Source organism: Coregonus clupeaformis, chromosome 16 (assembly GCF_020615455.1).
Source record: "Coregonus clupeaformis isolate EN_2021a chromosome 16, ASM2061545v1, whole genome shotgun sequence".
Lineage (NCBI taxonomy): Eukaryota > Metazoa > Chordata > Actinopteri > Salmoniformes > Salmonidae > Coregonus > Coregonus clupeaformis.
Window position 1 is genome coordinate 53,430,834 of NC_059207.1, and position 22,848 is coordinate 53,453,681.

The following is a 22,848-nucleotide window of genomic DNA, read 5'->3' on the forward strand; positions in this document are numbered from 1 at the left end:
AGAGGGAGAAGAGGGGGATGGGGGGAGAGAAGGGAGAGAGAAATATTCATGGAGATATTTGCAAAATATATCTCACAGCCTGATAGGAAATTGCCCAAATCAGAGAGCATGTTAACACTAAATCCCCATTAGGAAAATAATACAGAACCATAATATAGGGAGAGGGAAGAAAGGGAAGTTGAAAGAAAAAAGGGATACATATGTTTATGATGAAAGAGAAAGGCCCTCACAGCTGGCCTTGACTGGAAAGATAATTTACAGTGCCTTTACACCCCAGACTTTTTCCAAATTTTGTTGTGTTACAGCCTGAATTTAAAAATGATACACTTTTTTTGTCACTGGCCTAAACACAATACCCCATACTGTGAAAGTGGAATGATGTTTTTCGATTTTTTTAACAAATTAATTAAAAATGAAAATGTCTGAAATACGTATTTAATCCCTTTCTTATGGCAAGCCTAAATAAGTGATTTTTGATTTTTTTTTTATGACTACCTCATCGCTGTACCCCAGATATACTGCACAATTATCTGTAAGGTCCCCCAGTCGAGCAGTGAATTTCTGTACAGAATAAACATATTCCAAACAAGGCACTAAAATAATACTGCAAAAAATGTGGCAAAGCAATTCACTTTTTGTCCTGAATACAAAGTGTTATGTTTGGGGCAAATCGAATACAACACATTACTGAGTACCACTCTCCATATTTTCAAGCATAGTGGTGAAGAAACATCATGTTATGGGTATGCTTGTAATTGTTACGGACTGGGGAGCTTTTCAGGATAAAAAAGAAACGGAATGGATCTAAGCACAGGCAAAATCCTAAAGGAAAACCTGGTTCAGTCTGCTTTCCACCAGACACTGGGAGAGGAATTCACCTTTCAGCAGGATAATAACCTAAAACACAAGGCCAAATCTACACTGGAGTTGCTTACCAAGAAGACAGTGAATGTCCCTGAGTGGCCGAGTTACAGTTTTGTCTTAAATCTGCTTGAAAATCTATGGCAAGACCTGAAAATGGTTGTCTAGCAATGATCAACAGCCAATTTGACAGAGCTTGAAGAATTTAGAAAAGAATAATGGAAATGTTTTGTACAATCCAGGTGTGGAATGCTCTTAGAGATTTACCCAGAAAGACTCTGTAATCGCTGCCAAATGTGATTCTAACATGTATTGACTCAGGGGGTTGAATTATGTTTTATTTTTTATAAATGTTTTACAAATGTTAGAATTTTTCTTCCACTTTGACAGAGTATTTTGTGTAGATCGTTGACAAAAAAAGACAATTCAATCAATTTTAATCCCACTTTGTAACACAACAAAATGTCAAAAAAGTCAAGGGGTGTGAATACTTTCTGAATTGAATTTATTTGGGGAAAAAATACATTTGAACAATGTATTCCCAGAGGATAGAACGTAAAAGTATTAATTAAAACACAATGGTAAAAACAAATAAAACATCTAATGATTAAAAGACAAGACAAAATTACAGATAAGAAAATAAGATATATAAACACTGTTTATATAAGGGGAGAGGGGAGAGGTCGGGAGAGGTCGTGTTTTACTCTGGCTGGAGGTAAGCAGGAGGTAAGCTACATGTAGTGTTGAGTAAAGCTTAACCATGTGTTAGATCGTAGGTAGGTAGTTAGCTGTAGTTAGGTATTGTATTTATTGTAGGTTGGTGCTGTTGTAATTGTAGGTTTCCGTGGGTAGCTGTAGGTTAGTATCGAGGCACGAGGCTAGCTAGCTAGCGGGTAGCTACTGGTAACGATTAGCAACGCTGGAGAGCTGGTTCCAACGTTTAATTTTTATTTTTATTTTTATTTTTTTTCTTGCTGAGTTGTGAAGGGAACTCGACACGGACTTGAATTGTCTGTTTGGTGTGCTGACACACTCTTGGCAGTTTGTTGTGGCCAGGTGTTGATGCTATGTTGTGTGCTAATGGATGCTAGCTTGCAGGTTGGCTACGGCGTCATAGCTAGGCTTCGTGGGTTGTTGTGGGTAGTTACTGTGTCTTGGCAGTGTCCTCGGCCGTGCCGGCTGTAGCACGAAGCTAGCTAGCTAGCCGTTCTTCAAACAGAGTCAACACAGTGGCCATTGCTAGCTACCCAACATGACCAGCTGGCTGTACTGTAGTAGCTAACCACAATATACTTGTCCTAGCTAGCCAACGTCTAATCATTGCTGCGTCATGAAAGGAACTTGACACAGACACGAATGATCTGTTTAGTGTGTTATCACATTATTGGTGGTTTGTTGTGACCAAGTGTTGGTGCTAAACGGTGTGTTATTGTTATTAGATGCTAGTCTGCTAGTTGGCTATGGTGTCATAGTTGGCTAGCTGAACAAAGTGGGTTGAGTCTATTCCTTTAAACATTGAACCGCTGTGGTTCACAACAATTCTGATTTCCAAAGGCGGAAGTTGGGAGAGTTTTTTGTTCGGGTGGTTCAGTGAAACAATTTTAGTTTCTGAGGTAGAGGTTTTTGGTGAGGGAGGCCCTGCTCTCTCCGCTCCCAGATGCTTAGTCCATTTCATTCCGATCTCCTCTGCATTTTTGTAGCCATTTGCTACAGCCTGTCAACTATGCCTCTGCCTATCCCTGTTCTCTCCTCTCTGCACAGGCTACACAAACGCACCACACCGCGTGGCTGCTGCCTCTCCAACCTGGTGGTCCCTGCACGCACCACCCACGTGGAGTTCCAGGTCGCAGGCAGCCTCTGGAACTGCCGTTCTGCTGCCAACAAAGCTGACTTCATCCCAGCCTATGCCAACCTCCAGTCCCTCGACTTCCTGGCGCTGACGGAAACATGGATCACCACTGAAAACACCGCTACTCCTACTGCTCTCTCCTCGTCTGACCATGTGTTCTCGCATACCCCGAGAGCATCTGGTCAGAGGGGTGGTGGTACAGGAATCCTCATCTCTCCCAAGTGGACATTCTCAATTTTTCCCCTAACCCATCTGTCTATCTCCTCATTTGAATTCCATGCTGTCACAGTCACTAGCCCATTTAAGCTTAATATCCTTGTCATCTATCGCCCTCCAGGTTCCCTTGGAGAGTTCATCAATGAGCTCGACGCCTTGATAAGTTCCTTCCCTGAGGATGGCTCACCCCTCACAGTTTTGGGGGATTTCAACCTCCCTATGTCCACATTTGACTCATTTCTCTCTGCCTCCTTCTTTCCACTCCTCTCCTCTTTTGACCTCACCCTCTCACCGTCCCCCCTACTCACAAGGCAGGCAATACGCTTGACCTCATCTTCACTAGATGCTGCTCCTCTACTAATCTCACTGCAACTCCCCTCCATTTCTCCGACCACTACTTTGTTTCCTTTTCTCTCTCGCTCTCCTCCCACACTACTCACTCTGCCCCTACACAGATGGTAATGCGCCGCCGCAACCTTCGCTCTCTCTCTCCCACTACTCTCTCCTCTTCCATCCTATCATCTCTCCCCTCTGCTCAATCCTTCTCCCTCCAATCTCCTGATTCTGCCTCCTCAACCCTCCTCTCCTCCCTTTCTGCATCCTTTGACTCTCTGTGTCCCCTATCCTCCCGGCCGGCTCGGTCCTCCCCTCCAGCTCCGTGGCTTGATGACTCATTGCGAGCTCACAGAACAGAGCTCCGGGCAGCGGAGCGGAAATGGAAGAAAACTAAACTCCCTGCCGACCTGGCATCTTTTCCTCCCTCCTCTCTACATTTTCTTCATCTGTTTCTGCTGCTAAGGCCACCTTCTACCACTCTAAATTCCAAGCATCTGCCTCTAACCCTAGGAAGCTCTTTGCCACATTTTCCTCCCTCCTGAATCCTCCTCCCCCCCCTCCTCTCTCTGTGGATGACTTCGTCAACCACTTTGAAAAGAAGGTTGACGACATCCGATCCTCGTTTGTTAAGTCTAATAACACTGCTGGTCCTGCTCACACTGCCCTACCCTATGCTTTGACTTCTTTCTCCCCTCTCTCTCCAGATAAAATCCTGCGACTTGTGACTGCAGGCCGCCCAACAACCTGCCCGCTTGACCCCATCCCCTCCTCCCTTCTCCAGACCATCTCCGGTGACCTTCTCCCCTACCTCACCTCGCTGATCAACTCATCCTTGACCGCTGGCCATGTCCCTTCCGTCTTCAAGAGAGCGAGAGTTGCTCCCCTTCTCAAAAAACCAACACTCGACCCCACTGATGTCAACAACTACAGACCAGTATCCCTTCTTTCTTTTCTTTCCAAAACTATTGAGCGTGCCGTCTTTAGCCAACTCTCTTGCTATCTCTCTCAGAATGACCTTCTTGATCCAAACCAATCAGGTTTCAGGACTGGTCATTCAACTGAGACTGCTCTTCTCTGTGTCACGGAGACTCTCCGCACTGCTAAAGCTAACTCTCTCTCCTCTGCTCTTGTCCTTCTAGACCTGTCTGCTGCCTTTGATACTGTGAACCATCAGATCCTCCTCTCCACCCTCTCCGAGATGGGCATCTCCGGCGCGGCTCACTCCTGGATTGCGTCCTACCTGACCGGTCGCTCCTACCAAGTGGCGTGGCGGGAAGCTGTCTCCGCACCACGTGCTCTCACCACTGGTGTCCCCAGGGATCGGTTCTGGGCCCTCTCCTTTTCTCCCTATACACCAAGTCACTTGGCTCTGTCATATCCTCACATGGTCTCTCCTATCATTGCTACGCTGACGATACACAACTAATCTTCTCCTTTCCCCCCTTCTGATAACCAGGTGGCGAATCGCATCTCTGCATGTCTGGCAGACATATCAGTATGGATGACGGATCACCACCTCAAGCTGAACCCTGGCAAGACGGAGCTGCTCTTCCTCCCGGGAAAGGACTGCCCGTTCCATGATCTCGCCATCACGGTTGACAACTCCGCTGTGTCCTCCTCCCAGAGTGCGAAGAGCCTAGGCGTGACCCTGGACAACACCCTGTCGTTCTCCGCCAACATCAAGGCGGTGACCCGCTCCTGCAGGTTCATGCTCTACAACATTCGGAGAGTGCGACCCTGCCTTACACAGGAAGCGGCGCAGGTCCTGGTCCAGGCACTTGTCATCTCCCGTCTGGACTACTGCAACTCGCTGTTGGCTGGGCTCCCTGCCTGTGCCATTAAACCCCTACAACTCATCCAGAATGCCGCAGCCCGTCTGGTGTTCAACCTTCCCAAGTTCTCTCACGTCACCCCCCTCCTCCGCACACTCCACTGGCTTCCAGTTGAAGCTCGCATCCGCTACAAGACCATGGTGCTTGCCTATGGAGCAGTGAGGGGAACGGCACCTCTGTACCTTCAGGCTCTGATCAGTCCCTACACCCAAACGAGGACATTGCGTTCATCCACCTCTGGCCTGCTGGCTCCCTTCCTCTGCGGAAGCATAGCTCCCGCTCAGCCCAGTCAAAACTGTTCGCTGCTCTGGCACCCCAATGGTGGAACAAGCTCCCTCACGACGCCAGGACAGCGGAGTCACTCACCACCTTCCGGAGACATTTGAAACCCCACCTCTTTAAGGAATACCTGGGATAGGATAAAGTATTCCTTCTAACCCCCCAAATTGTAAAGTGGTTATCCCACTGGCTATAGGGTGAACGCACCAATTTGTGAGTCGCTCTGGCTAAGAGCGTCTGCTAAATGACGTTAATGTGCCCCTGAGCAAGGCACTTAACCCTAATTGCTCCTGTAAGTCGCTCTGGTTAAGAGCGTCTGCTAAATGACTAAAATGTAAAATGTAAAATGTTTGAGAAAAAGACCGAAAGAAGGAGAGGGAGAGGAGGGAAGACTAATACCAGCTTGTTGATAGCTGACATCATGGAATATACAGTGGCTCATTTAACTACACTGCTATTAGACTGACTTGATGTGAGTGTTGGTTTATAGTGGATGTAATTCAGAACATCCAAGGATATGTCAATCAATATGAAAATGGACCCCTTTACACAAATAGGGGGGCTCTGAAAAGATCAGACTATTTTAAGCGTGCCTCAAGCAGCAAAACAAGTCAAACCACTTCTCAAAAGGAGAACATTAAAAGAACAGTCTTTGACTCTCTATGACTCTGTGGGTCTCATGATCAGGAAGAGAAAGGGGGAGTCATGTGACAGTTGACCTCTGACCTCAGTTGAGAAAGAGTGGGGGGGATCGGTGTCGGTCACCTGGCGGTCGCGGGCATAAGGGAGGGGGTGGGTCGTATGCAGCCCACCCACCCCCTCTCACAGTGAGGCTGAGGGGTATTTATACTGGGGCTGAGACTGGGACGCATGGTGACCTGTGTCTCTGTCTCTCTTTAGGTCTGTCGCTGTCTGTCTGTCTGCCTGTCTGTCTCTCCGTGTCTCTATAGTGGGGCTGAGACTGGGACGCATGGTGACCTGTGTCTCGGTCTCTCTTTAGGTCTGTCGCTGTCTGTCTGTCTGCCTGTCTGTCTCTCCGTGTCTCTATAGTGGGGCTGAGTTGAAGCTGGGGCCGAGACTGGGATGCATGGTGACCTGTCTGTCTCTCTGTGTCTGTCCCTATCTGTCTGGCGACAGCGGCCATGGAAATCACTCAGGTCAGAGGTGGGGCTCTGTGGTCTCTTTGTGACTGGGAGGATACAGTCACTCATTTGTCCTAACTCAGTCAGTGTGTGTCCGCTCTCGCTCTCTTGCTTTCTCTCTCACACAGGACAGACACACACAAACACACAGCCTGCAGGACAGACAGCTCGACTCCCGATTTCACCCTCAGGCAAGCGCCAACTCCCCAGTTCCAACTGAACACTCACTCTTCCAGTTTCCTGAAGTCATGAACTAAACCGGATCCTGATAGGCAATTGAGGGGATTAAGACTACGACCCTCTTTACACTAATAAGAGTATTTCCCCAAGGAGTAGGCTATCTCTGAAAATACATTATTGATGTTAATCTGTTGCATTAAAGGTGCACTATGCAGAAAAATAGCTCCGCCATTTCCTGGTTGCTAAAATTCGAATAGTTAGCCTAATTTCAGTTTATGTAATAAAACAAGCAAAAACAGTATAGTGTAGAGAATCATTGTAGCATCTAAACCCCTGTGGAATTATATTTTCAATAACCAAAAATATTGTATTTTTCAGCTGCTTGAAGCTGGTGTACAAAACTGAAAGTAAAAGACGCAAAAACTAAACTTAAGCATAGAAATAGTGCACATAGAACATACAGTATCTAACGCTTCTTAGACTTGCTTTCAATGAGAATGGCAGATCTATAACTCAGATTTCTATGTGAATTTGGTTGGGTACCCCAAAAAGATACATATTAAAGCTTTAACAGAACTATTGCTAAAAATATACTGTATTGTGTGACACCTCCATTTGTAACATGCTACTATACACACTGGTAACATTCTGGGGTAATAAAAAAGGCCCACCTAGTGGAATCTACATTTTGACAAATATAGTATAGGAGTAAAGGAGTTTGAGAAAAGCATTTTAAAATATTGCTGTGAGCAGCAATGAATGGGGTTCACAGGATGACAGAAAGGACACAAGATCAGTTGAATAACAAAGCTAGCACTCTATCATGTAGGAACTATCTTCCTTTATGTGCAATCAGTGAAAGCTGATTGGTTTGTACACTCCACATTTACGTTCCAAAATACTTAAATACACTCTCAGAGCTGTAATACGCTGACTGCGCAAACGGCAGGACTTCCAGTTACTAATTTTACTGAATACAATATACAATTTTCACTATGTTCAGACCACATAATATGGCAATAATATATGATTATACAGATCACGATATTTGATGTTGTTCGTCTGCATAATTTAAATCTAACATTCATTTGCATGAGGCAAAGTCCACTTGATCAATAGTTATTGCTCTAGTATCCCATTGTGCCATCTAACATGTTCAGGGAATGCATGATCTTTTGTAGGATCCAGAATGATCCGATTTTATTTTTGCTCTTAACACTAGAACAGCTGGGTCTCGATAGACCCCCTTTCAAGCTAATGACTGCAACATTCTAACTGTGTATTTCATACATGCTATCACAAAAATTATAATTTGGCTGTGTTTATGAAGGACTTGGGTAACATTAGAATGAGATTTTTTATTTTATTTCAAAAAAACATTAGCATTTTCATTAGTTTAAGTTACTGTAGGCTATATGTAAAAACAAAACAAAATTATGGCGAAAATTCAAGTGTTCAATCAATTTTATTTGTGGAGTGCCTTTGTTACAATTATAAAACATAAAGCATGTGTTGGAGCACGCTAACAGCTTCTTTTTATAACGACAAAATAAAAATAAAAATACCCCAACCACCAAGATGCACAGTCAAGAGACGCGAGGTCAAATGATGAAAACATCAGTAGCCTAAACATCATTATAAGTGCCAATTGGCCTTAATAGATCGTGAAACTTGGCACAAAAACAATAAAAGTCAATTATTGTCAGCTTGTGCTTATATTGTGAGCATCTTCACGCAATGGCATCAGTTGGATTTCATTTAGCTGTTATCCCTTGTCCTCAGTTTCACTTGCTTGACACACTTTGTTTGGCTGTAGTGTGCAATAGTCCCTGTTTTTCTCTTTATTGTGAACCATTGTCATTCTTCAGCACCGTTGCAACGGCTGTGCAGGTGCCTTATTTTGCGCAGAGGGAGCTCCCGTCGTACTTTTTTCATGGTGCTGGACAGATGTTTTTTCTTTGCATGCAAATTGTTCGCCAATGACAGTGAAGTTAAGAAATTGCTCATGGTGACATTTCTCCCCTTGCCAACGTAAGGTTCCACAAGCCCCATCACCACATTTTCCGACACTAGCTCACCTGCTGCCCGATGTGGATAAAAGTTACCAATCTATGCTTGAGTTATTTGATCATGTCAAGGATGATTTTTTTAAAAGAATAACGATAGGTTTAGCTGTGAAAATAGAAAATAGAAATCATAATCAGTCATGTCCATGTAAAGACTCAAAATACTCAGTCAAGACAGAGTAGAGCAGGGTTTCCCATCTGAACTCTTATCCCATCTGAACTCTTATCTCTGACCTGTATGAGCAGTCAGGGGTCAGCTAGATTTTGTTCAGGTGTCTAGTGCAACTAGGGGTAGGATTTGAGAAAACTGGTAAAAACAGTTTGTGTTTCTAAGAGGCTTTAATACCGCCTCTACAGAGAAATCAAACACACCAGATTACAGGGTCTTAAGGATTTGGGAGGACAGGGAATGTGACTACATGATAAATCCATTTGAATTCAATCACTTTTTGACAGCATCCCTTTTGATTTAAACAAAACTTTCTATACATGTTTGCCCATGGAAGAAGTGGTCAGAAAGTGACTTTTTGGACCTGAATGCCAAAATATTCTAGAGATAAAGGTGCTCAAAGTTTACCCATTTTGTATTCCCCGCCATACCATGAAACATCCATGTCTTCATCACTGGAAAATATAAACGGTTGAGTTTGATATCATTTAAAAGCTTACAAACAATGTTGTCAAACTATTGAATTATTTCTTGAAAAAAATATTTTCAATACAAATGTCATTTTTAAACCTTTAACGTCAATGATCTAAAAACGTGTAAACTCCGGTCTTTTTTCATATTTGCATATGTTGCAGCTTTGACCCCATTTCACATCATCTGAGGTATTTGTGTTGTGCTCGCCATCGGTTGACAAAACATGCTCTTGAATACAGGTTGGCTGTCATTTCAATCATAGAAATATAATTAATAGAATGGACCTATCCCTTCATATCACTGCAATTTAGCTGGTAAAATATTCAAATGTAAATTGAATTAAAATGTTAACTTCTAATTACTACCACAAAGATGACCGCCGGTCCACCCACCGTCGAATGTCAACTTAAATGGTTACGTCTATTCTAATATCTATATTTCTATGATTTAAATAGGTTTCCTATGGAGTATTGAAAGTATAATTTTAAACTACTGATATTTCCATTCAAGTCAGAATTCTCTGGTGTGTGGACCTCCAACCATCTTTGTGGAACCATCTTTGTGGAAGCACAATGTTTCCCAAAAAAGAGCACCAGATGAGTCTGAATCTGCATATTGTGTTGGGGTAAATTGGGGATGAACCATGGTGTTGGGGTAAATTGGGAATTAATCATGGTGTTGGGGTAAATTGGGAATTAATCATGGTGTTGGGGTAAATTGGGGATGAATCATGGTGTTGTGGTAAATTGGGGACCAGATTGGGTTTTTGATACTCAAAGCCATCTGGTGTTTGTGAAGCATGTGTAAAAAAGACAATGAGCACTGCAACAAGATACTGAAAACGGAGATTTACAAAGTAATCTAACTAGTACTGGTGAACAATTATAAACATGATTAACCTGCTTGTGAAATGGGGCTAATGAATAGTTAAAATAAGCAAACGGACAGTGTGGCTTCAAGATCAAACAGATGAGCATATCGACACTCAACATTTTTGTTGCTGATTTGGTGCTTTCTAGCATGGCCATCCAGCTCAGAGTCTGAGATTACCTCTCTAGCGTGGTCATCTGGAGATAACCTCTGAACCCTTACATCCTAACAGACATGGCTGACTTAACACTATAATTGCTGTGCTTATAGTGGATTTGTCCTGGATGCTTTTCCTGGCACTACAGAATAGACCAAACCACACCTCTATGGCTGCCTAAGGATGTGACGACAAGTAGAGTATAATCTGAAAACGCGTCAAAATGATTCTATTCTGATTCCATTCATTTCACTACAGAATCATTATGGTCTAATCCAATGACAGGGTCGATGCTGGCAAATCCCTGTCATATTCTTTCTGCAGGCTTGTGGAAACATTCGCACTGTTCCCTTCATAAAGACGTTGAATCCTTTGTTGCCGTAATTATGTAACGTAAACAAACATACAGTATTAGCTCATTTCAAACTGCCCATTGGTAAAAGGAGTACTAGTAAAATAGGTCCAGGTAAGAAATGATATCGTCCTCATATATAGCCTACATCAGGGATTTGGGCTATATGTAGGCAACCTTTTCTTGCACAGGAACCCCGCCCAGGCAAACCAGTGACCCAGACCTCCATCATATGTTAGCAAAAATATACATTTAAAACAAATAGATTTGTTCATAAGTATTCAGACCCTTTACTCAGTACTTTGTTGAAGCACCTTGGGCAGAGATTACAGCCTCGAGTCTTCTTGGGTATGATGCTACAAGCTTGGCACACCTGTATTTGGGGAGTTTCTCCCATTCTTCTCTGCAGATCCTCTGTCAGGTTGGATGAGGAGCGTCGCTGCACAGCTATTTTCAGGTCTCTCCAGAGATGTTCGATCAGGTTCAAGTCCGGGCTCTGGCTGGGCCACTCAAGGACATTCAGAGACTTGTCCCGAAGCCACTCCTGCATTGTGTTGGCTGTGTGCTTAGGGTTGTTGTCCTGTGGGAAGGTGAACCATCGCCCCAGTCTGAGGTCCAGAGCGCTCTGGAGCAGGATTTCATCAAGGATCTCTCTGTACTTTGCTCCGTTCATCTTTCCCTCGATCCTGACTAGTCTCCCAGTCCCTGCCGTTAAAAAACATCCCCACAGCATGGTGCTGCCACCACTATGCTTCACTGTACGGATGGTGCCAGGTTTCCACCAGACGTGACGCTTGGCATTCAGGCCAAAGAGTTCAATCTTGGTTTCATCAGACCAGATAATCTTGTTTCACATGCTCTAAGTCCTTTAGGTGCCTTTTGGCAAACTCCAAGCGGGCTGTCATGTGCCTTTTACTGAGGAGTGGCTTCCGTCTGGCCACTCTACCATAAAGGCCTGATTGGTGGAGTGCTGCAGGGATGGTTGTCCTTCTGGAAGGTTCTCCCATCTCCACAGAGGAACTCTGGAGCTCTGTCAGAGTGACCATCAGGTTCTTGATCATCTCCCTGACCAAGGCCCTTCTCCCCCGATTGCTCAGTTTCTAGGAAGCGTCTTGGTGGTTCCAAACTTCTTCCATTTAAGAATGATGGAGGCCACTGTGTTCTTGGGGACCGTCACTGCTGCAGAATTTTTTTGCTACAATTCCCCAGATCTGTGCCTCGACACAATCCTCTCTCGGAGCACTACGGACAATTTATTCGACCTCATGGCTTGGTTTTTGCTCTGACATACACTGTCAACTGTGGGACCTTATATAGACAGGTGTGTGCCTTTCCAAATCATGTCCAATCAATTGAATTTACCACAGGTGGACTCCAATCAAGTTGTAGAAACATATCAAGAATGATCAATGGAAACAGGATGCACCTGAGCTCAATTTCGAGTCTCATAGCAAAGGGTCTGAATACTTATGTAAATAAGGTATTTCTGTTTTTTATTTGTAATACATTTGCAAAAATGTCTAAAAACCTGTTTTCGCTTTGTCATTATGGTATTGTAGATAAATGAGTTTTATTTTTATATATGCCATTTTAGAATACGGCTGTAACGTAACAAAATGTGGAAAAAGGGAAGGGGTCTGAATACTTTCCGAATGTACTGTATGTCAAAGTCTAGAAAGCTTACCAGCAGGCAGAGGCATTTGCCGTGACTGGTACTTGCGGGTGCTTTTTCACTGTATGTCAGATACTCCAGTGAGTGTTATAAGCTCCAATTACTATAATTAGCTCAATAATAGGAGTTGATACATAAAGTTGACATCATAAAAAATAAGATATTCTGCTCTATTCTACTGTAGGTATCAATGGCGGCCCGCCAATTAGGGCGTTAGGGGCGGCACCTATTAACTCAACATGTAAAGTGTTGGCCCCATTTTTCATGAGCTGAAATAAAATATCACAGACATTTTCCATACGCACAAAAAAACGTATTTCTTTAAATTTTTGGGCACAAATTTGTTTACATCCCTGTTAATTACCATTTCTCCTTTGCCAAGATAATCCATCTACCTGACAGGTGTGGCGTATCAAGAAGCTGGTTAAAAAGCATGATCATTACACAGGTGCACCTTGTGCTGGGGACAATAAAAGGCCACTCTAAAATGCGCAGTTTTGTCACACAACACAATGCCGCAGATGTCTGCAGTTTTGAGGGAGCGTGCAATTTAGAGAATTTGGCAGTACGTCCAACCGGCTTCTCAACTGCAGACCACGTGTAACCACGCCAGCCCAAGACCTCCACATCCGGCTTCTTCACCTGCGGGTTGGTCTGAGACCAGCTACCCGGACAGCTGATGAACCTCAGGGAAGCTAATCTGCATGCTCGTCGTCCTCACAAGGGTCTTGACCTGACTGCAGTTCGGCATCGTAACCGACTTCAGTGGGCAAATGCTAACCTTAGATGGCTACTGGAACGCTGGAGAAGTGTGCTATTCATGGATGAATCCCGGTTTGCTGATGTCAACGTTGTGAACAAAGAGCCCCATGGTGGCGGTGGGGTTATGGTATTGGCAGGCATAAGCTAAGGAACACAGTAGCATTTTATCGATGGCAATTTGAATGCACAGAGACACCGTGATGACATCCTGAGGCCAATTGTTATGCCATTCATCCGCCTCAATCACCTCATGTTTCAGCATGATAATGCATGGCCCCATTTCACAAGGATCTGTACACAATTCCTGGAAGCTGAAAATGTTCCAGTTCTTCCATGGCCTGCATACTCACCAGACATGTCACCCATTGAGCATGTTTGGGATGCTCTGGATCAACGTGTACAACAGTGTGTTCCAGTTCCCGCCAATATCCAGCAACTTCGCACAGCCATTGAAGAGGAGTCGGACAACATTCCACAGGCCACAATCAACAGTGCTGCATGAGGCAAATGGTGGTCACACCAGATACTGACTGGTTATCTGATCCACGCCCCTACCTTTTTTTAAGGTACAGTATCTGCGACCAACAGATGCATATCTGTATTCCCAGTCATGTGAAATCCATAGATTAGGGCCTAATGAATTTATTTCAATTGACTGATTTTCTTATATGAACAGTAACTCAGTAAAACCTTTGAAATTGATGCTGGATGCGTTTATATTTTTGTTCAGCGTAATTCATGGATTACGTTTAAAATGCTCATAAACATGTGGAAATGTGTGTACATTTTCCTGTTATAAAATATAGTGTTCAAAACAAGCTGTTCAGTTACTTACAGTGCTTGGATTATTTTGCCAGCAATTTGCTATAAGGGAGATTAAAGTATTTTATCACATGAATTTTAACAAAGTAAATGGACCGTCCTGTGGCGCTGAAATGAGCGCTCAGATCTCCTGGATCTCCTGGTAGTCAACAGATGGCGCTAAACAGCAAATTGTACTTGACTTGTAATAAACTAATCATAACAGTGTCATCATGGTGGCTGCGACAGTGACACCAGCTCTGTCACTTAACACTGTAGAATCACTTCTAAAAACACAATTTGAAAGCTTGACCATTCCAAATAATTGCAAATAAAGCAGCTGGGACCTGATAAACCAGACATCTTCATCCAGCAATTGTCGAAAGACAGAGGGAGGCAATATGCTCAATCAAACCTTCTCGCGGACCTGGTATGAAGAAAAGCATGCCTTCTATTCTGTTCAACAGATGCTAGTGGACAGGGCGACATGTCGTGGACTCAAACAGGAATGAGTGACCTGAAGCACTTTGCCTAGCGAGTTAAAACATGACACAAGCAGAGTGCACTGGCTCTGTTCAAGCCTCTGAGACTTTGAAGCTGCTCCACATTCTCATTACCATGCCTAAGACAACTGCAGAGCTGTGTTTCTCCCACCCTCAAAAGAATAAAGACCTTTCTGAGGAACACCATGTCACAGGACAGACCGAATGCCCTGAACATGCCGTCTATCGTAAAGAAACTCACTCGAGAAGTATCAGAATTTAACAAAAAAGCAAGAGAAGTTTACACTCCTCAAAAACCAAAGAGAAAACGTTCTGTACAGCTAGAAGCAGATCCTTGTACAGTAGGAGGTGTAGCCTACTTTATATTTGTTTATTTAGACTATTTATCATTATTATTTGTAGTTATTATTTTTGGTTATTGTGTGGTTATTATTATTATATACGGTTTGGAGTTTTGTTGTTCCAATCCATAGCTAAATAGTGGCCAAAGGTATGTGGACACCTGCTCGTTTAATATCTCATTCCAAAATCATGTGAATTAACATGGAGTTGGTCCCCCCTTTGCTGCTATAACAGCCTCCACTCTTCTGGGAAGGCTTTCCAATAGATGTTGGAACATTGCTGCGGGGACTTGCTCCATTCAGCCACAAGAGCATTAGTGAGGTCGGGCACTGATGTTGGGCGATTAGGCCTGGCTCGCAGTCGGCGTTCCAATTCATCCCAAAGGGTATTCAATTTTGTTGAGGTCAGGGCTCTGTGCAGGCCAGTCAAGTTCTTCCACACCGATCTCGACAAACCATTTCTGTATGGACCTCGCTTTGTGCACGGGGGTATTGTCATGCTGAAACAGGAAAGGGCCTTTCCCAAAATGTTGCCACAAAGTTGGAAGCACAGAATTTTCTAGAATGTCATTGTATGCTGTAGTGTTACGATTTCCCTTCACTGGAACTAAGGGGCCTAGCCCGAACCATAAAAAACAGCCCCAGACCATTATTCCTCCTCCACCAAACTTTACAGTTGGCACAAATGCATTCGGGCAGGTAGCGTTCTCCTGGCATCCGCCAAACCCAGATGGTGAAGCGTGTTTCAACACTACAGAGAAAGCGTTTCCACTGCTCCAGAGTCCAATGGCGGTGAGCTTTGCACCACTCCAGCCAACGCTTGGCATTGCGCATGGTGATCTTAGGCTTGTGTGCGGCTGCTTGGCCATGGAAACCCATTTCATGAAGCTCCCGACGAACAGTTATTGTGCTGACGTTGCTTCCAGAGGCAATTTGGAACTCGGTAATGAGTGTTGCAATCGAGGACAGACAATTTGTACGCGCTACACGCTTCAGCACTCGGCAGTCCCGTTCTGTGAGCTTCTGTGGCCTACCACTTTGCGGCTGAGCTGTTGTTGCTCCTAGACGTTTCCACTTGACAATAACAGCACTTACAGTTGACCGGGGCAGCTCTAGCAGGGCAAATATTTGACGAACTGACTTGTTGGAAAGGTGGCATCCTATGACGGTGCCACCTTAAAAGTCACTGAGCTCTTCAGTACGGGCCATTCTACTGCCAATGTTCGTCTATGGAGATTGCATGGCTGTATGCTCGATTTTATACTCCTGTCAGCAATGTGCGTGGCCTGTTGAAATTTGAAAAAATCTGCCTGCACTGTGCTCCGCCCCTCCTACTCAGCCAACCAGGAGCCGCTACTGGCAGGTACTTAATTCAAAATGTGTTTCTTCTGTTGTTGTTAGCGATATTCAAACAAAAATTGGGAAAGAATGCCGACCCCAGGTTGAATACCCCTGGCCTTCATACAGTACAGTACTAAGGTCGGTTCCCTCACACAGTAAGCAAGTACAGATCCCTCTCATATATAAAAAATAACAGTTCTGTGATATATGACCTACCAGCAGCAGCATGGGTCTCCTCCATGTTGTGAGGCCAACGATCCCTAACAGGATCACCTGGAGAAGAAGAAGAAACACAGATACAGCAATCCGCAATGTTGCATACTGTATACCATGTGCATACACAGACAGTAACCCCCCACACACATGATTGTCTCCATTTAAGTATTTCGTATTTATTAGGACCCCTAATTAGCTGCTGCCAAGGCAGGGGCTACTCTTCCTGGGGTCCAAACAGGAAACAACACAACAAATACAATTCATAATATACATAAATATACATACATAGAAATACATTTACATTACAATTTAGCCAATCAGCAAACGCTCCCATCCAGAGCGACCCACAGCTAGTGCATTCATCTCAAGATAGCCAGGCGAGACAACCACATATGACAGTCGTATCCCAACCACGTATCACATACATAATACAATACATAATACAATGCAAAATACAATACAAAATGCATAAACATTTGTGTGTCTTCACAGTCCCGGTCGTGCCGTAAGGTGTTTTTTATCAGGTTTTTGAAATCGGGTTTTATTGCTAGCTTGAGTTACCTGGGGTGGCAGAGAGTTCCATTTAGTAATGGCTCTATTTAATACTGTGTGTACTGAATACTGAAGAGACCTCTGGTTGCATGTCTTGTGTTATACAGAACTGTGTGTCAACCGCTTGAACAGACAAGTTCGGTACCTTCAACACCTCGCAACAAAGATCAATAGTGATGCAGTCAATCGCTCCTCAACTTTGGTATCAGTGCTTCCTGTTTGCCCCAGCTCCTCCATTGTGCATATGATATGGACTCACGTAGTTCAGATAACTCTGGTTCTATCTGACAGCACTGGCACTGGAACACACACCCACAAAACCACACCCACAATTCCTGTCTGCTTTACATTTACATTTTAGTCATTTAGCAGACGCTCTTATCCAGAGCGACTTACAGGAGCAATTAGGGTTAAGTGCCTTGCTCAAGGGCACATCAACAGATTTTTCACCTAGTCGGCTCGGGGATTAGAACCAGCGACCTTTCGGTTACTGGCACAACGCTCTTAACCACTAAGCTACCTGCCGCCCAGGCACTGGAACACACACCCACAAAACCACACAAACAATTCCTGTTTGCTTTCTTTGGGATTCATTACTACCATTCTATTCATCTATTCATTACTAAGTGTAGTGTGATATTGTATTGAATTATTTTCAAATAAGTACAAAAAAGTAGCCTACTATTTGATCCAATAGTTTCTGTGTAAATACCAAGTAAATACTGGCAGAAACAGGCCAGTAAATTAAAGTACTGCCAAAATCTGTCTCTCAAGAGAAGACCAACTGAGAAACATGTCTTCCCTCACAAAAATCTGGCAGATTCGTATCTAACCAAATCAACCCACGTGTTTAAATTCACTGGTAATACATTTGCATCTGAGAGTGACGGCACCCTGAGGTGACTGACGGAGCCGCCGAAGGGGGATTTAGGGATGGAATGTTGCCTCTCCAGATGTGTCGATTGTGGCTGCGCCCCAAATAGCACCCTATAGCACCCTCTGCCTTGTTTCCTTGTCTCCCCTCTCCCACTGTCCACCCCGATCACCCCTATCTCTCCATCCTGATTATAGTAGCTAGCACTGAGCGGACAATTGACTCAATATGTGGCTGTTGCATATAGGATGTCTGGAGTCTCATAACGAACTAGGCCTGTATGGACTGACCTGACCTCCATACCATTGGATTGTTATGGATATCCATTTCAGAGTCTTGTCCTATATAATAGAGTCTTGAAGTCCATGTGAAGTCTGTTTTCAATTAGGGTTGTTTAGGGTCAGCTGAGGTGAATGTTGACTCAAGGTTGTGGGAATATTGTTTAAAGGCCCAGTGCAGTCAAAAACGTGATTTTCCTGTGTTTTGTACACTGAGTGTACAAAACATTAGCAACACCTGCTCTTTTCATGACATAGACTGACCAGGTGCATCCAGGTGAAAGCTATGATCCCTTATTGATGTCACCTGTTAAATACACTTCAATTAGTGTAGATGAAGGGGAGGAGACAGGTTAAAGAAGGATTTTTATGCCTTGAGACAACTGAGACATAGATTGTGTATGGGTGCCATTCAGAGGTTGAATGCGCAAGCCAAAATATTTAAGTGCCTTTGAACAGGGTATGGTAGTAGGTGCCAGGTGCACCGGTTTGTGAGTGTCAAGAACTGCAACGCTGCTGGGTTTTTCACACTCAACAGCTTCCCGTGTTTATCAAGAATTGTCCACCATCCAAAGGACATCCAGCCAACTTGACACAACTGTGGGAAGCATTGGAGTAAACATGGGCCAGCATCCCTGTGGAATGCTTTAGACACCTTGTAGAGTCCATGCCCCAAAAAGGGGGTGCAACTCAATATTAGGAAGTTCCTAATGTTTTGTACACTCAGTGTATATATTTCCACACTATGGGGTTGGAATAATGCTGTGAAATTGTGAAAATTATGATAATACCTTTTTAGTGTAGGAGCTAGACCGCCTGAAATTTCAGCCTGTTTTGGTGGGATGGAGTTTTGGCCTTCCTGGTGACATAACCAGGCGGTAAATTAGTTAATAGACCAATAAGGAAGAGAGTTCCAAACCCCTCTGCCAATAAGAGCTCTTTTTCAGTTCCCCCCTCCCGACTCATACCACTCCCAGACAGTCCTAGCAAAATCCTTGCTTGAGAAATTGCTAAGAAGCTATTTTTGTTTTCAATCAAAATTGTAAAAAATTAACAATCACAGTAAGGTACTTAATTGTTACCCAGAAATTATTTAATATTGAGATAACAAAACGGCTGCATTGGACATTTAAGGTTGTCGGAAGGTTTTGGAAATGTCTAAATGGTGTGTGGATGTTGTTTAAGGTTGTGTGAATGTTGTCTAAGGTTATGTGAATGTTGTCTGACTAACTCTGACATAATGAACTAAAGCAGTGAGTGGTGGGTTCCTTCAGCTTCCTGTGTAGGCTGTTGCGTCACACTTCCTAATGATAACTAAACAGTTAGTTAATCAACAGGCCTTATCTCCCTTTTACACACCCATGTTCCAGGAAAGCTATGTATGCCAAGTGAGTTGCTGTGTTTGGGTGAGGAGTGATTTGCCAGTGGACAAAAACAGACTTCTACAAAGGCCAACAGAAGCCTACAACACACCAGCCCTTATAGACCAGTGTGAAACCCCTATAATATCCCAGAATACTCTTTAGTCATTTCACATTCTTGGTAAGTGTCGAAGAGGAAAATGTAATTTGTTATCTTATATGGCTTGAAGAAGGGATGTTCCTCTTAGTTTATGTAAGATTGTTTCAAGTTGCCCTTTACGTTTTTGTAGTCTGTTTTATAACTATTTCTAACATCCTGTGTTGTCATGGTTCCTGTTATCCCAGGATGTGTGGGAGAGTGGGCATGTGCTTGATATGATGTGTCTCTGTCTGGGCCTAATATCTGTGGTGATAAGCAGAAGCACTGGACTCATTCCAAGGGCATGTGCAACCCCACCCATCCTCGGTCTGTATAAGATGTCTGTGAAAACAAAGAGCGAGTTTAATTGCTTTTCCAATGCATGTTCAAATAAAGCTTTTGTATATTGAGATTGGACTGCCTCATGAGGGGTTTTTCCACCACATAAGAACACAAAAACAAATCGTACTGTGTGGTAACATTAGTGTGTGGTAACACTAGTGTCCGTAAAAGGTTGGTTTCTCTCCAGAAGTAGTTTCTGATTAAGCTGAAAAGGCCCAATAGTCTACTGAAACACTTTTAGACTAATATTCTAACTGATTTGGGCAGTCACAGTGGCTGAACTGATTAAGACTAAACAGAGCCATTATTTTGAGGTTTGACAGCCCTGGCAACCTCCACAGTATTTAGTCTGAGCAGCAGCTGTAGTAGCTTGACAAGCATGTAACACCTGTGTAAGACACTTAGAGATGGTCTGCCAAACACAAAAATTAATTGTACAATGCAGAGTCCCACTTTAAAAGAACAACAACTTTAAAGGCTTAATGAAGGCATTATTTACATTTACATTTTAGTCATTTAGCAGACGCTCTTATCCAGAGCGACTTACAGTTAGTGAGTGAATACATTTTTCATACTGGCCCCCCGTGGGAAACGAACCCACAACCCTGGCGTTGCAAGCGCCATGCTCTACCAACTGAGCTACAGGGAGTGGTGAGGAGTGGTGAGCGATAAGGTTTCTCCATAAACCAGGTTAGAATCGATGGAGATTAGTCTCAGGCAGCAGGGAGGGATCCTCAACATCCATTATAGCCTTTTATTACTCTCTGCACATCTGAGTTATGTTGTTGCAGGGGCATGGGAATAATGTGATAACTAAATAAAAGTGAAACCTGCACTTTCCATTGAAAAAACCAAGATGGAGAAAGACCAGAGCTGCACCCCACAATGGCACCCTGTTCCCAATTTAGTGCACTACTTTTGACCAGGGCCCATAGGGCTTGCACTTTGTAAGGAATAGGCCCTATTCCCTACATAGTCCAAGCTCTATGGGCCCTGGTCAAAAGTAGTGCACTAAATTAGAAATAGGGTGCCATTTATTCAATAGGGTGCCATTTAGGACTCGACCCAAGATGGACACCCTGGAGAAAGAAATAGTCAATCTCAAATTCTGGTTCAGAAGAAGTGTAACAAGACAGTGCTTTCCAACAAGAAACCACCTGTTTTATAAGAACTTTAGTGTCAATGTTTTCTGAGAAAATGTGGTGATTTTAGATGTGCTTCCTGGGGTAAAGTCAGTCACAGACCAGGAAATGGGTTGTTTTGTGTTTTATAAGGCTCTTCCATACTGGTGAGTAATGACTAGACTATTCCCCCTATTAACTACAGTTCATTTTGCCAAATGACTGTATACTCCCTTATTTGGTGTGATTGATTTATAAAGACACAGATTTGGATTTCAACTTGATTTCTACCCAGTCCTTTCAGATATACAATATGTGCTCCAATCCAGTTCACTCATAAATGGCCTAGTATCCAACTGTAGGGGCTACCAACATAAGTCACCCCATAATAGTAATGTACTTGTCAACACACAAGTCGCCTAATACCAGTGGACTCTTAAACAGCATCTAGATATGACACCAGGACATGACAGCTGATAAATAGTCCAGCGCTCTGCCATGTCGTCTGGTTCTGGTGGATATTATCTAATCCCCTAACCAGTGTGATTTGCGTAATAGTTGCACAACTGATAAGCACTACACCACCTGTTGATATAGTAGGCTAGCTATCATAGCTCAAGAATATGGAGTCAATAAATTATTATGTGTGAGATGTTAATAAACCTATGACGCTACTCACTGAAGATCCGACCCAGAAAGGGCATGAGTTTCGGATGGGTGGCGAGCTGCTGATGGAGAGAGCTGAGAAGGAGAGCGCGACCATGGAGCAGCCGAGAACCAGCTGCAGTAATCCGAGAGAGAGCAGTGGGCGGCCGGGGAGCAGCCGCGACTGAGAACCAGGCATGCGAGAGGTAGATATACAGCGGGGCGGCCGGCTCCTGAACGACGGGTCTACGAACTGAGAGCCCAACGAAACCCCGGTTACAGGGTAACACGATCCGGGAAGACCTACCGGAGAGACATTGGAGACGCGCAACCGGAGAAAGAACACCAAACAGCTGAACCTGGATGACACTCGGCGCGAGGAGGCGGTTGATCGTTTTAGTTTTATTCCTAAATTAAAGGTGAGATCCGTCAGTTGGGTTCGTCGATCTTAGCGTAGTTTCTCCTGCCATGATCGTCTGGAGGTGGCGGAGTTTGAAGTTTTAAAATAACTGATGTCTGTGACAAGGGGCTAGGATTGCGTTTCACATTTTTGTCAGAGGTACAAGAAGGGCGCATGAAGGGGCGAGTGTGCAGGGCCGGCCCTGGGTATAAGCGACAGGACCCCAAGCCACTTTGGGGGCCCCAACCCCCAGTTTTTAGAAACTTAGTTGGGGTCTCAACTTACTGTTGATAGTTAGAATGGTAGAATACACAAGATGCAATTTTGAAATTGGCAGTGCATCAGCAGTTTCTCTCTTGTAATGTCAGCCACTGACAGTCACTCAATTAGCCCATGTCAGCGAAATTTTTAAATTTGGTAAGTTAGTCTAGCCAGCTATCTACACTTTACTGACCATGCATGGCATGTGCCAAGGGGCCCTGACCTCCAGGGGCCCCCCATAGATTTAGTTAGTCACTCTCACTCAGATATCATATGAACATGGCATAAGTAAATTGCATGGCTACCCAGGCTCCTTGCTCCAGCCACGCCCAGGGACATGAGTACCTCCCCGACCCTTCACAAAATGCGATCACCGTCTGATTGGTCCAGAAACAGAACACACATGGGTAAAGTGGTGGTTAGTCATTGGCTTTGATACTGATTGGTTAGAGATGA

At 43.9% G+C, this 22,848-nt stretch overlaps 1 protein-coding gene across 1 annotated transcript in view; it reads right to left on the reverse strand.

Annotated features, from left to right (window-relative positions):
• The window catches only part of LOC121585173 (protein FAM189A2-like), a 54,946-nt gene extending 32,668 nt beyond the window's left edge, over positions 1-22,278 (reverse strand). The window contains exons 1-2 of the mRNA XM_041901564.2: positions 21,766-22,278; positions 16,420-16,476 (exon numbers count right to left, since the gene is read on the reverse strand). Of these exons, the coding sequence (XP_041757498.2) occupies positions 16,420-16,476; positions 21,766-21,930 (222 nt within the window). The 5' untranslated portion in view covers positions 21,931-22,278. The remainder of the gene's footprint in view (positions 1-16,419; positions 16,477-21,765) is intronic.
• Between the last annotated feature and the right edge of the window lie 570 nt (positions 22,279-22,848).